Here is a 13,122-nt window from a genome sequence, read left to right on the forward strand (position 1 = left end):
ATATGATTAGGGGTTTTTTTGTTGGTTTTTTGTTTTTTTTTTTTTTTTTTTTAATTTTTTAAATTTTTTTTCCTGAAAGCAATACAAGTCCAAGGTATTTTTGTGCTTCAGTCAGAGGTTATTTGCTGCACTTTAAAATTAGTGTTCTCTTAAATGGTCTACAAAAGCTGATTGGATAAGCTGAACCCAATAGTATCTACTCTGATTGTAACCCATAGACTACCTTGACCCAAAAGTGTTCTCCAGCCAAATTACTGGACAGGGTGCAGGTCAGTGAAAAGTACATCCATAAGATTTGAGCTTACAAATAGTATCTATCCTTAAAAATTACATTATCCTTCTGGAAAAGATTCCATAACCCCATTTCATCTGTCTTCACAGTGCTGCAAAGCAGGTGATGGGTAAATTTGTCCTAAGGAAGAACACAGTCTCCTTACCTGCCCTTGAATCCAAGATTTTATTCCCCACCACAGCATGAATGAGATGTGAACACAAACTCAGAAACAAAGCTGAATTTAGTTCCAAAAGCTGTGCTGGACATCAAGGGGGCTGGGTGAGTGCACTGTTAGACTGCATAATCCACCAGAGCTAAAGCTTGATTTTTTTTTTTTTTTTTACTGGGAGAGTGATATTATAAATGGATTTTTTGTTTGTAAAATATCCTTTCTGTTTCAAGTGGTATCTGCTAGGGTGATCAATGTATCTGTTATATTTTTTTTCAAGTTTGCTTTGGGGAGCTCTCAACTTTAATTATATTTAATTATTATTTGCTTGGACAGATTGGATTTGCAAACTTGGAACGTGAAATTTCAGACTTTTTTTTAACACTTGCTTTTTTGTACGTGTAGTGAAGAGCAACTCTAGGTATCTAAAACAAGATTAATCCCAATGTTGGCATGATTATTTAAGAGAGAGAATAAAGTGGGGTCAGTGATAACAGAGAAGAAAGCAATGCTATTTTTAGGGAGAGATTGGATAAAAAAGGGAAATAGAAGGGTTAGAGTTATCAGTGATATATAGAAAAGGCTGACAGGGAAATACAGATGCTCTTATGGGGAGACTGAGATATGGTGCAGAAATATAAGAGAAGTAATTTAAGTTGAGAAAAGAGCAAAGATTTTTATGTTTTTGTATGTGTTTTAAGATTTTTTTTTGAATGTGCTACTTGTAATTCAGTACATTCTCAAGCTGAAATAAGGTCTCCTAATTCACAGATCCAGACTACAGATAAATTATAATTTTTTAATGATAAATTAATAAAGTTTTATAACTTTTAATAGTAAAATTTCTGACATTCTCATGTTTTCTACTGTCCTCATTCCATTACAACATTTGATCAAGAGTATAGATGAGTCCATACTTGTGTTCTGGAAAAAGGTTTTCATCTCTCCAGAGCTTTTGAGACCTCTAGTGTATTGTGGAGTCTTAAACCTGTATTTAAGTGGCCTAATTTCATTAGTTATTATTAGCCATTATTATTAATTAAATTTAAAAAAAATACCTGGTTCATTTGATCTTATTATTTCATCACTCAATTAGAAGGTTGTCCTGTGTTCTTTCCCAGTAGTTTTATCTGAAATGCAAAAGGAAAAGAGAATGAGAACAAAAAGAAGCTATTAAATAAATTGTCAACTATTATTTTTATTTCTTTTGAGAAAGAAAAAATCCTGTAATATAAAAAATTCATCCTATGTCATATTTTCTTAATGAAAAAGTTGTGAAAACTCTGAATTGACCACTTTCAAACTTTTCCACCTGACAGCAACCATTTGTACCTCCAAATGATGCAAAATTAAATATATTTATATCACAATCTTTTAGGAATATATCCTTAAATATAAAATAAATAATATTTAAAAGAACACACTCTGTTCCTCAGGCTATCTGTCAACAAGCTTACTGACTGCATAAATTATTCCATTCCTATCTTTTGGCATAGATGGGATGGGTGGTTATGCTTAAAAGAAATGGGAGATACGCTAAAATTCAAGGGCAGCTGGAGTTGTAACTGAGATCTAAAGACTGGAAATGAGAATACCGAAAGCAATCCTCACCTTCAGGCTTTCAAAATGATACAGTACATAGGCAAGATTTCATGCTGGTCTTCCAAACAGAGCTGAGAGACCTGATTTACTATCAACTTGTTCAGCATGACTTAAACAAACATGTCAGCTGACTAACAACACTCACACTGTAAATAGCCTGTCCCCCTGGTCATGCAGGTAAAGGGGGCTTACCCTGCAGAATTTATGGTCTCTCTAGAGAACAATATTGAAAGAGTACAGAAACTGCTGTAAATTCCTGATGAAATGCAAGCATAAGTCTGTTTACTATTAAGAGAGATTTACTGCAGTTACATGTGCTCTCCTTCTCCCAGCCGCCTTGTACGTTTTGTACAAGGTACAGAGATTGTAGACAAATAACAATAAAAGCTTTTTATTTGGAGTTAGTGCAGAATAACTTGCATATAGAACTATCTGTCTTTCAAATCTCCTTTTAAGCTGTATAACCGATTTTTATATTTTTTTAAGATTATAAAGGTCTGAAGTGAAGATGAAAATTTCAAAGAGATCATAATCAAGTATCACTTCAAAACTGAAAACAGTGTAGACTTATAAGCCACTTATTGTAATAAATTAAAAGAAGACCTGCTCTACAGATTATTTCATGACAGTATGGAGATAAATGGAATCACATTTATCACATGGAATCTGTAGAGTCTATCCACTAGTAATGATAATAATCCTAATGTTTGTGTTATGTATAATGCATTTTTATAAAACTATGCTCATGGAAAGTAGAACTGGAGATTTTGATTATCAGAAAATGTTACCAACTACTTATATATATTATTCTATGCATCTAATTTTGTGAATGGTCAACTATTCACTTTGCTCAGACACAAACCTGATTTTGTGGTAGCTTTTACAAGTCAAGAATTTGCTCTCTATAAATCTTATTTTAATTAGATTTGCATAATTTATGCCTAAAAGTCTCAATACTTGGAAAGTTAAGAACCAGAAAAAATGTGCATTCAAGAAAGTAATTCTTATTGGATGCTAGTGTTTGTGATAATGTTGAAACTTCTTGGTCATTGATCTCATTTTTGAACTTCTGCCTTCCCTTCCCTACTCAGATGGATTTTACCATTTTTGAGTGAGGTATGCACATGCAGAAATGCAAGTACCTGCTTAGCCACAAGGGGTTTATTTGCTGTTTTCATGAACCCTTTAAAAAAAATTTAGACATTTGATCATTGCTCAGTTTTGCAGGGCTTGGTTTTTTATTTGCATGTTGTTTTAACATGTGCTTTTTATAATCTCTGTGGAATTACATGATGGAATGTAGATTTTGTTCTGCCTTCACTTGTGCCCTTCTGCTTCATAACCAGAAGTACATTTTTGATCTGTTAGTTATATAGATACCTGCTTACTTAGGATCTGTTCCTGGTACCAGATTTGGTTTGTCTTTTCCTTCACTGCCTCTCTTCTGTATTGGGCTGGAACAGAAATTTAAAATCTTCAGCTACAGTGGGTTTGTTTCCCTCATGTCCTTATAAAACTGTAGTAGTTTTGGTCCACCAATATGAGTCACAGCAGTAATCCAATTTGTTATTCAATTGCTTCTTAAGGTATTTTAGGCTTCCTTCAAGCAGGTAACCAAAAGAAGTGGATGCTTGAATTTTTTTGAATACAGAATTAAATTTGATCATTAACCCCAGGCTATTATGTTTGACATTGCCGATTTGTGTGACTACTAATCCTACTGGATGGATGGAAAGTGTGAGTTGTCAAAACATCTGAAGTTGTACATCAATGTTAAATTGCCATCCACATTTCTACCTGCATTTGACTGTTGAAGCAATATGGTAATAAAGACATTGTTCAGCATTTGCATTCCTAAACTTCACCCTGTTATCCTATTTGGATAGTAAATAGATGGCCTCATAGGAAGAACACTGAGCATAGCAGGCAGACAGTAGAAAGTGGTGAAGTCTCAAAGTATCTCATTCTATTACACTGCCTCAACACACAATGGAGACTGAGTAATCAAAACTCAGTTTTAAGAACTATGAAATACAAAGAATCTAGAAAAGAAACCCCTCCTAGCCAACGTTCTAGAATATAACACTATTTCATCAATAACTCTTAAGAACAGCTGCCTGGACCCATCAGAATTATTTTTAGAGCTCTGACCACTCCTGTCACAAAAATTTTACTTTGCAGCTTTGCTTGCTCCACTCTGCACCCAACAAATTTTCTGTAAGTAAAAAACTTCCTTCCAACTTCTAACATATTTTAATTTTGAATAGATTGCCCTTCCCACACAAGTTAAAAATCTTACCTTGTTTTAAAATGTTTGATTTCATGTTTTCTGGAAGAGACCTTTTTAATGTAAAGACTGTGTCAATCGCCAGCAGACTGGTACAAGTCCTTTCATGTCCCCATTGGAATATATTTTTTCCCCTTCAAAATATATTTGCATCTGTCTACGTTGATCAAAAGATCTGATTGACTACGTAACGGTAAACTCATCAAAGCATTTTGAAAGCTTTAGTTGTAAAATTTATAACATAGCCTGTAACACTAAATAAACAATCTTGGTATTTCCACTTACATGTCAATGATCTTGAACAGATACTATTTTATACTTTTCCTTGGGAATGACACTAAGAAATAAAATAGGAGATGACTATATTGGAGTGTGAGTAGTTGTTGATGTGCTTTAAACGTAGTCCTTATACTTGGGCAATGTACAGAATCTTCAGTGTTCTCCTTGTTATTAATTGTACCTTCTTTGCTATTTTCATTCTAGAGACAGAAATACCATTGGGTCAAAACCCCTCAGGATAACTCTGCCAAATGGCAAACACAACAGGTACAGGAAAATGTCTGCAGCCTTCTTTCATAAAAGTGCTTTCTCCTTACTGCTTCTTTCCCTGTTAAGAATCCAGAAAATAGAGCTGAATCTGAGTTCCTTTTTTAAGGAGATTAAACATTCTCACCATTATATAATACGATTTCCATTTTATTTTAAACATACTTTGCATGATATAAAAATATTGATCACAGTGAGCTTTAACAATTGTTACTGCTATAAACAGAAATGCTGCACGATGGTTTTAGTGGAAATAAATTATATAGTCATTATCTCTTAAAAAAAAAAAAAATCACAAGAAGGAGAACCTAGGCATTTGGTCATTGACAGAAAACAAGTCCTTACTGAGTTCTTTACAAAACGTGAACCCCAGTTGTTTTCTACATTTGCTTTCCACGTCTTGAGAAAAGCACGAGTCTGTCTCTGAAAGCCCCACAGGGTCTCTGGTGAACATTTAGTTCCAAATATTAGCAAAGTTTCTGTTGTTCTTTTGTTCTAATGGAAAAATGTACACCAACGTAGCAAGTAGTGCTCTCTTGGCTAATTCATAAGTGGTCTTTTCCAGTATGTAGGTACACAGCGGCACACTTCTTCACTGAAGTAAAAGCCAGCGTCGCAGCGTTTCGTCCGCACTGTACACGGAGGTCTGTAACAACTGAAGGAAGGGGGGAAAAGTAGGCATTAATGTAACACCATCACTTACAGTTAACAGAAAGCAGAGAGCAGAAAGCTCTGTGCCTTCACGTTGCCATTTCTCAATGGAATATTTAATTCCTACAAATACATATATTTAAAGTTTTTATGTTCTTGCAACAATTTTAGTTGAACTATTCTTCACAAAAGACAATGAAACAATAACAAATTACACTGAAGAGAAGTTATTCTATTGCAACAGATACATATGGATCTTTTTTATCACACTGCTGGTTGTAGTTACATTCTAATCTTGAGTACTGTTTTTTAAAGTTTTAGTTTGAAAACAGGATATATTTCTGTACTCAGATTGGTTTGTTGTAACCTACTGCATGCTGCAAATTTGAGGTGGTAACCCATTCAGGTGATAACCAAATCTCTCACCCTCCTACCCAGGACTGTTTCTCATCTTATTGACTACTTCAATAAGCCTGAGAGAGGTTTGTCTACGTATGTTACACTGTGACTCCGATCTGGAAAATGAGAGCATACTTCCTTTCAAGTTGCAAATTCCCACAGCCAGCCTCTGAGCCAGTGGGAATATATCTGCATTCATATTGCATCTGTGTGCATTCTGAAGAAAAAACGAAGCAAATTTATCATGTTTCTGATAAATCTTAATGTAGAAAGAACAAAATTAGTGTCTACCTGATTAAAATAAGTTTAACAGTAATACAGCATTGAACCACAAATCACATCTCCCTATGCAGCGGCAGAAGTTTTCCTCACCAACTCCTTGACTGAAAAATAGAACTTATACAAAGATAATATCTCTGGTTGTCCCTGAACCCTTCCTTTTCCTATTTAATTTTTCTATTAAAACAAGAACTTGACCCAAAATAACCTTACAATAACAATGCTAAATACTTTCTGGTGTATAATAGAGACAAAGTACAAGTCTGTGACTTTTTCAGACACTGGCAATGAGTCAAAAGACAAAAGTATATGTCTTGAATTTCAGCACAGTTATACTTAAAACTTGTATTTAAATAATGTGTGCCTGTTTGTGAAACACTGATATTATGAACTATTACGATAACTCTTACTTGCATATACACAGCCCGCTAAATTGTGCAATGTTACTCTCCTCTTCCTTAGGTAATTCTTGTTTCAGGCTTGTGGCTACTCTTACTGTTGCTGCAAATAAGTTAGTATGCTGTGTGCTTAGTTTGGATACTAAGTTACTACTTTGCAATAATTTGTTTATGATATGAGGTCTGCACTACAGTTACATAAATTCACACCATCCAGTTCAACCAATGAATCTGGCTATGAGGAAAGCGATAAGGAATGAGGAAGACTGCAAATGGGACATTTGTTAACCAGTCACATCACGTTCAGTGTTTTCAATGTCATTTATCACAGATTAGTTCACCACTGTGGTCTCTGTAACTAAGGGAGTAACATTATTTTGTGCCGCTTAATGGAGATTTGAAATCAGCATAGCAGCTCATGGGAATCTCTCAAACCCCTACTGATCTATTCCCCCAAAAGTTTGGAAACAATGGTAAAAGGCAAGGAAAAAGTTTGCGGAAGGATCTAATATTCTAAGCAAATAGGCAACCAGAAGTAGGTCTGTTCTGGGAGAAAAGGTATTCCACAGAGATGCAATGGATGAAACACTGAACTCACCTTCCTGCTGTATCTGGCATGAAAGTTCAGACCATTTCATGTACTGAATGACAGCAAAATGAATAAAGACAAGAAGAAAAAGAGGCAAAACCAAACTCTTCCACACACCTATGACTGTACACAATGAAAAGCACTCATGAAAGCATTAAGAATGAGGAGCTCACTTTGTTTAAGATTCGTGCCTCCTTGTGAACTTCAGCTTGCAGCTGGGAGTGCTATAGAGAACCTCTCCCATGTGAGTTTCTGTCTAACAGCAGTCAAGGTCAGGTTACTTCAGTCTTATCCTTATCTGGGATATTTCAACAGAGCAAGAAAGTCCCTCTCCTTCTCTAAAGTGCTTAGCAGATGAAGTTCCTAGTTATCTGGCCCAGCCAAAACTGACCAAAATAAATTTTGGAGGTGGTAGCACAGAGTGAATAGCAGCAGAGTCATTGTAACTACATAAATATGGTTTCCTTAGGAAACTGCTGAACAATAGACCAGGTCTTTCAAGAGATTTGGTCTGAATGCTGTTTACAGAATGGTTTCATGTGACAGACGTCTGCTTCAATGAGGATAATCTGAGCATGCTGGAGCTAAGGTAGGTGTTTAGTCCCTGTTCATAGTGCCGGGCAAAGCAGCAGCAACTTTCTCTTTATGGTCAATAATTGGGAATTTTTGCTGTGCAGAATGATGCCCAGATTGTTACAGAGGGCACTCTAACAACTCCATAGATGAAACAAGGAAATGCTACTTCTTGGGCTGATAAACAGTATAATCACCTTAAAAAGCAGTATGCTGAGAGCTTTTTTTCCCTTCCAATCCAGTGCTTTGTTCATGATTATGTATTTCTTTCATCTGAAGCAGGGTGTAACACTAGAGGCACAGGCATTTTAGCTACAGTGCATAGAAATATTAGTGCTTCAAAACCATAAGCTACAAGCATTACTTGTAGGATAGGGAGCTGTCTAGGACATGACTACAGGATTATGGTCATGTCTAGAGCTCACATGTCTAGCACAAAGCTCAACAGAGTTGTACTTCCATTTATCTTTAATAATTTTTTATCATTATTATATTTCATATTTTTATTATATAAATTAAATTGTACAATTGATGCTGTTTTAAACGAGCAAGGGACCTTTCAGAGATAAAAAGGATGTTGCAGGATTTTTATTCCTTTTAGAAACAGCTTGTGCTGGACAGAGCCAAAATGTGAGAAACCTATGCTGTCATTTCTTAAGGAGGAGAGATTGTCCCCTCTAACAGTGCTAAGATCTACAGGACTATTGGTTCTAGAGGTATAAAGTAAAAACATACATAAACCTTCCTTTCTGCACTCAAAGACAAAAGAAAAAAAGCTTAGAAAAAAGTTAAAAGCATCCTCTATCATACTGTCCTGGGAAGCGAGAAAATGATTCTGTCGTATTCAACAACACAACAGAGAAAGGCTGAACTTAATTTCCTCCCCCAAATACCAACAGAGATACCATCTTTAAACCAACAGAGATATTGAAATCAACATCAGATATTTATTATGGCGTTTCTTAGCTTCTTAAGTGCCTGACTTCTCTAGTTGTGAATGATCTTTTAAACTGTAGGTGGTTTATGTTTGTAGCACTGCTGGAAGTGAAACCTATAGTCCAAAGGCTTTGTAATGTGTAAAGCTTATGTAACCAGGCTGGTTTCTTTCTCTATGCAAACATAAAATTGAATTAAAGAGAAGAGAAAATTTCTGATGTTTCTAAAAACTCTTCTCCATCACTTAAAAGGCCAAATATTTGTAAACGAGTAATGCCAGTTAATAATCTGTTCCCTCATTCTAGAGACTTCAACACAAGTGTCACTACTTATATTTGACAATTTTTCTTTATGAAGATGAGCAAATGTGTATATATGTGTGTATAGATATATATATATATATTTTATTCCAACTAATTTTTTCATTTTTACTAGGGGAAAGAAAAGGAAAAGGAAGAAAAGTACCAGGAGCAGTCTAAGAGCACCAGAAACTAAATATGCTTTAGAATACTTATTATGCCTAGTAGCTTCCTCTTAGAGATTACAGAAGTCATAGAAGATAAAACTGAACTGACAAAAGGCAGAGAGTTTAATTAAGACAACAAAGCAATTCAACAAGACAGCTAATGTCACAACCCAAAATTTTAGGCCTTGAAGACCATAAAAGAAATAAAAACTGTGGTTTTACCTGCATGTCTGGTGATGGAACCTTTTTCCTTTCAAGAAGCATTTGTTGGGTGATTCTATACATTCACAGATGCATTTTGCAGGATTTAGTGGCTGATGTCTAGGACAGGTCTTTTTACATACACACTGGCACTTTTCTTCATCAAATTCCTTGTTGGGCCCGCAGGATGCAGGGATAAGTTTGTTTTTGCACATGCACTGACAAGATGATCTGTCTAATTCTTTGTGAGGTCCACAGCTCGAGGGCCGCACGCCTCCTTTGCAGACACACTGACAGGTTTCTTCATCCAGCTCCTTGTTGGGTCCACAGATATGGAATCCTTCAGATGTGTCTGCAAAAGCAGCAGAGGAATCCCACTAGTACCACAATTTTGTGTCTACTCTCTCACCTATTTTTATGTGAAGAAATGAGCAAATCCATACCTTTTATGGTGTTTCAAAAACAAGCATATATCAAAAGACAGCAACAACCAGTAGTAGCAATGATACAGAAAAAGATACAAATAATTACTAGAAGTTCTCATCTTTAGAAGGACATTTGAGGCTTTAAGGGAAAGTGCTTACCAGGATCTCCAAGGTGAGAAGAGAAACCAAAATCATGCTGTGACAAACATCTGCAAATTTGATTATTCCAAATATGATTTTTCGGACAGGTCTTGTTTGCCACATGACACCTGCAAAATTAAAAATGCTGTTGATTTACTACCATAAGAACTCAAAGAGAAAAAGAATCTATTTCAGCTGTTGATTGCTTTAGTTTCACTGTTGCAAATACCTTTCTAAGAGTGTCAGCTCATTCATAATTTTATTTTTATTCCTGTCAAATCTGCTACTAAAGGTTCTCCCCACTACAGAGATTTTCAACCATTTGTTGAAGAAACCTCATATTTCAAGTTTTAGCTCCAAATTCTAGAAGCTGGTATTTGTACTTTGCTGATGTTGTTTTGAAACAGACTAACCCTAGAACATAAGCCTCATATAGACTAGTATAAAAATTCTTTTGCATGCCAAATACTGAATGGTAACAGGCATCATTTTCCATGTAGCTTTTTGAAGTACAAAAATGTTTTCAAATTTAAGATGTCAAAAGACAGCAATAATAGTTTCTGAATGAATTCTGTAGGCAAAACTTTAAATAATAAAATCAGTTTATCAGTTTCCATTCCACTTTATGTGAAATTTATGCGCCATTAGCTAACACTTTCTCACTCATTCTGGCCAGCCTTCTCGTATCTAGAGAATTAGGCTTTCAGCAGTGATGCCTCTTCTCATTAAAAATAAAGACAATAAACAAGTTAACACTTTAGTCCTCTTTTCCTGCTACAGTTTGCAGCCAAGGTAGTGGCAAAGAAAGCAAAAACCCAAACAGCAGCTGTTGCCTTTTTAAAGAATGAGTGAACTGAGCTGTCTGGTGAATGACTGATAGAATATTAATGTGTATTATCTCATCTTCCTTGCTTGTAATTTCTTTATCACCACAGCTGGCATTACATCTTTGAACAAGTCAAGCCTAACTTCATGTATCCGGGCTATGTTCATTCATTGTTTCTGTAATATTCCTAAAATCCCACTAATCTTTTAAGTCAACACCTATCTTAGACATTTGATGCACTTTTCATTACCCTGAGCACCATTACTCACACATTCAAAAATGCAGGTGCTGGGATATTCTTCCGTGATCATCATTCAAGTAGACCTCTCCCCTTCAACACACTAAATCACTCCACTTGTAAAGACTGCTGTGGTTTAACATCACCCTGCTTCACCTCACATTTTATCAAACTGGTGTTTCCTGATTTCATCCCAAAAATGATCTCACTCCTGCTGCCTCACTTGGCATCCATTTCCTTTAGCCTGCCTTCCAACTCTGCTTGAGAAATAGTACGGATAATCTACAGACATATTATTCTGTTAAAAAAACCCAAACCAAACCAACCAAATCAGACCAACAACAACAACAAGAAAACAAACCCTCCTGCCTGCTCCATTGCACAAAGCCACAGTTTATAAACTTAAAGACATTAAGTAACAGTAGAGAAGACCTTTATATATTCTGATCTAGTACTATGCTGTCTTACCTCTGTTGAAGAGTGATTCCTTAGTCACAGGAAAAACTGTGAGTGCTGGTCCAAGTCTGCTAGCTGTACTCTCATCTCCCTCAACTACAAGTAGCAGTCTCCTGGCTAGAATAAACTCTTGCACTGATCATTTCAACAGCTCTTAGAAACACAGAGAAGCTGGAGAGAGTCAACATAATTTGACCTTCTTACTAACTCTTGAGGTTTTTTTTTTAATAATCTGTTAATTATGTAATAAACTAATTATGAATAGGTTTATTTCCAAGCCACTGTTTATGATCCATGTTTTGATGAACACATTAAATAAATTAAACTCAAATAGAATATAATCTATGTTTAGGAATGTGTCAGAAAACACCCAGACTTAAACAGATTGAAACCATTGAGAAAAATGTTTAACACCTCTGAGAAATTTTTTCTACTCACTCACCTTATTAAAAATATCAATTCAATCCAGTTTGGCTTCTAGTTATTGACTCTTCCTCAAAGCAACTGTTACTCTATTATATGTTTTTGACCTTCTAAATATTTACACATCATAAAATCATCACTCAAACCTCTAAATTAAGGAAGGAGATCTTCAAGTATTTTAATAACTTCAAATCAGATTTCTGGTGCCAGATTGTTCTGTGACATTCTTCATTCAAAATCACACACACAAAAAAAATCAATATTCTACTTCTGTGGAATGCCAATTAACCCTTTATTTTCCCCTTCCATTCTATTTTATATGCACCTCTGGCACATGAAGAAGTAAAGAAAGATTTGCGAGTTAATGATTCCCTAAAAACCAGCCTTTTAAAAATAAGCATTTAAAATATGAAAATACAGACTGAGAGAAAAATGCTGTCTCCTTATTATTTACAAAGATATTTTTAGCTCTTCTTTTGAAAATAAATTGATTTTGCTGATTCGTTTTTAAGTCTCAATTGGACTGTAGCTCTTTCATCAAGCAAATCCCACTTGCTTGGAATTATTCTTCAGTTTTAAGTCATCTCGCTCCAGTTTACCTACTGGGTAGGAAGGTGATGTTAATTTAGTAAAATTGTCTTTGTGTAAAATAATGGAGCTATGCATGACAGTAGCAGAATGCTTTCTCCCTTGCAGAAAGCATTCTGCTACTGCCATGCACAGCTCGCCTATCCTAACTGTGAAAACTCCCCAGCAGTATTTTAAATCTGAATTATATAGGTTTGCTCATAACGTGAAAGGAAAGAGAAGCCTCGTACTTACTGAGTTTGTGCTGCTGGCAAGGAACGCCTTATGATGGAGTGGACTTGTCTGTACACATCCAGCTTGGACATGCAGCGGCAGGACGTGTGGTTGGCGAAACTGACGGTGACGGGCTTGGGGCCGTGCGACAGCGGCACCGTGATCTCAAACAGCTACAAAAGGCAAGGCAAAGCAGAAAACTCCTGATACACATCTAGCTGAAACTAATGTAAGGACATACAAAAAACCTATCAGGAATTTAGGTTCAGATTTTTTTGTTGTATTCCAGCATTCAATTATATTGCTAAATAATTATTACGTGCAAAATTAATGTAATTGCTATGATGTGATAACTAACATTTTTAGTGTTAAACCCTGTTACATGCCAGTTTGCTTACTACAACATTTAATATACGAGAGGAAAATGAACAAAGAACTCATT

General features: G+C 35.5%; 1 protein-coding gene across 4 annotated transcripts in view; it reads right to left on the reverse strand.

Annotated features, from left to right (window-relative positions):
- Positions 1 to 4,996: 4,996 nt before the first annotated feature.
- VEGFC (vascular endothelial growth factor C) overlaps positions 4,997 to 13,122 on the reverse strand; it is a 191,500-nt gene continuing 183,374 nt past the window's right edge. For 2 of the 4 annotated variants that reach the window (XM_050973702.1, XM_050973701.1), the window contains 4 exons: positions 12,702 to 12,853; positions 9,955 to 10,064; positions 9,392 to 9,722; positions 4,997 to 5,533 (listed from right to left, as the gene is read on the reverse strand). In XM_050973702.1, coding sequence (XP_050829659.1) covers positions 5,419 to 5,533; positions 9,392 to 9,722; positions 9,955 to 10,064; positions 12,702 to 12,853 — 708 coding nt within the window. In that variant the 3' untranslated portion in view covers positions 4,997 to 5,418. The remainder of the gene's footprint in view (positions 5,534 to 9,391; positions 9,723 to 9,954; positions 10,065 to 12,701; positions 12,854 to 13,122) is intronic. The other 2 variants (XM_009101043.4, XM_018926612.3) reach the window with 1 other exon arrangement.

This window comes from Serinus canaria, chromosome 4 (assembly GCF_022539315.1).
Source record: "Serinus canaria isolate serCan28SL12 chromosome 4, serCan2020, whole genome shotgun sequence".
Classification (NCBI taxonomy): Eukaryota; Metazoa; Chordata; class Aves; order Passeriformes; family Fringillidae; genus Serinus; species Serinus canaria.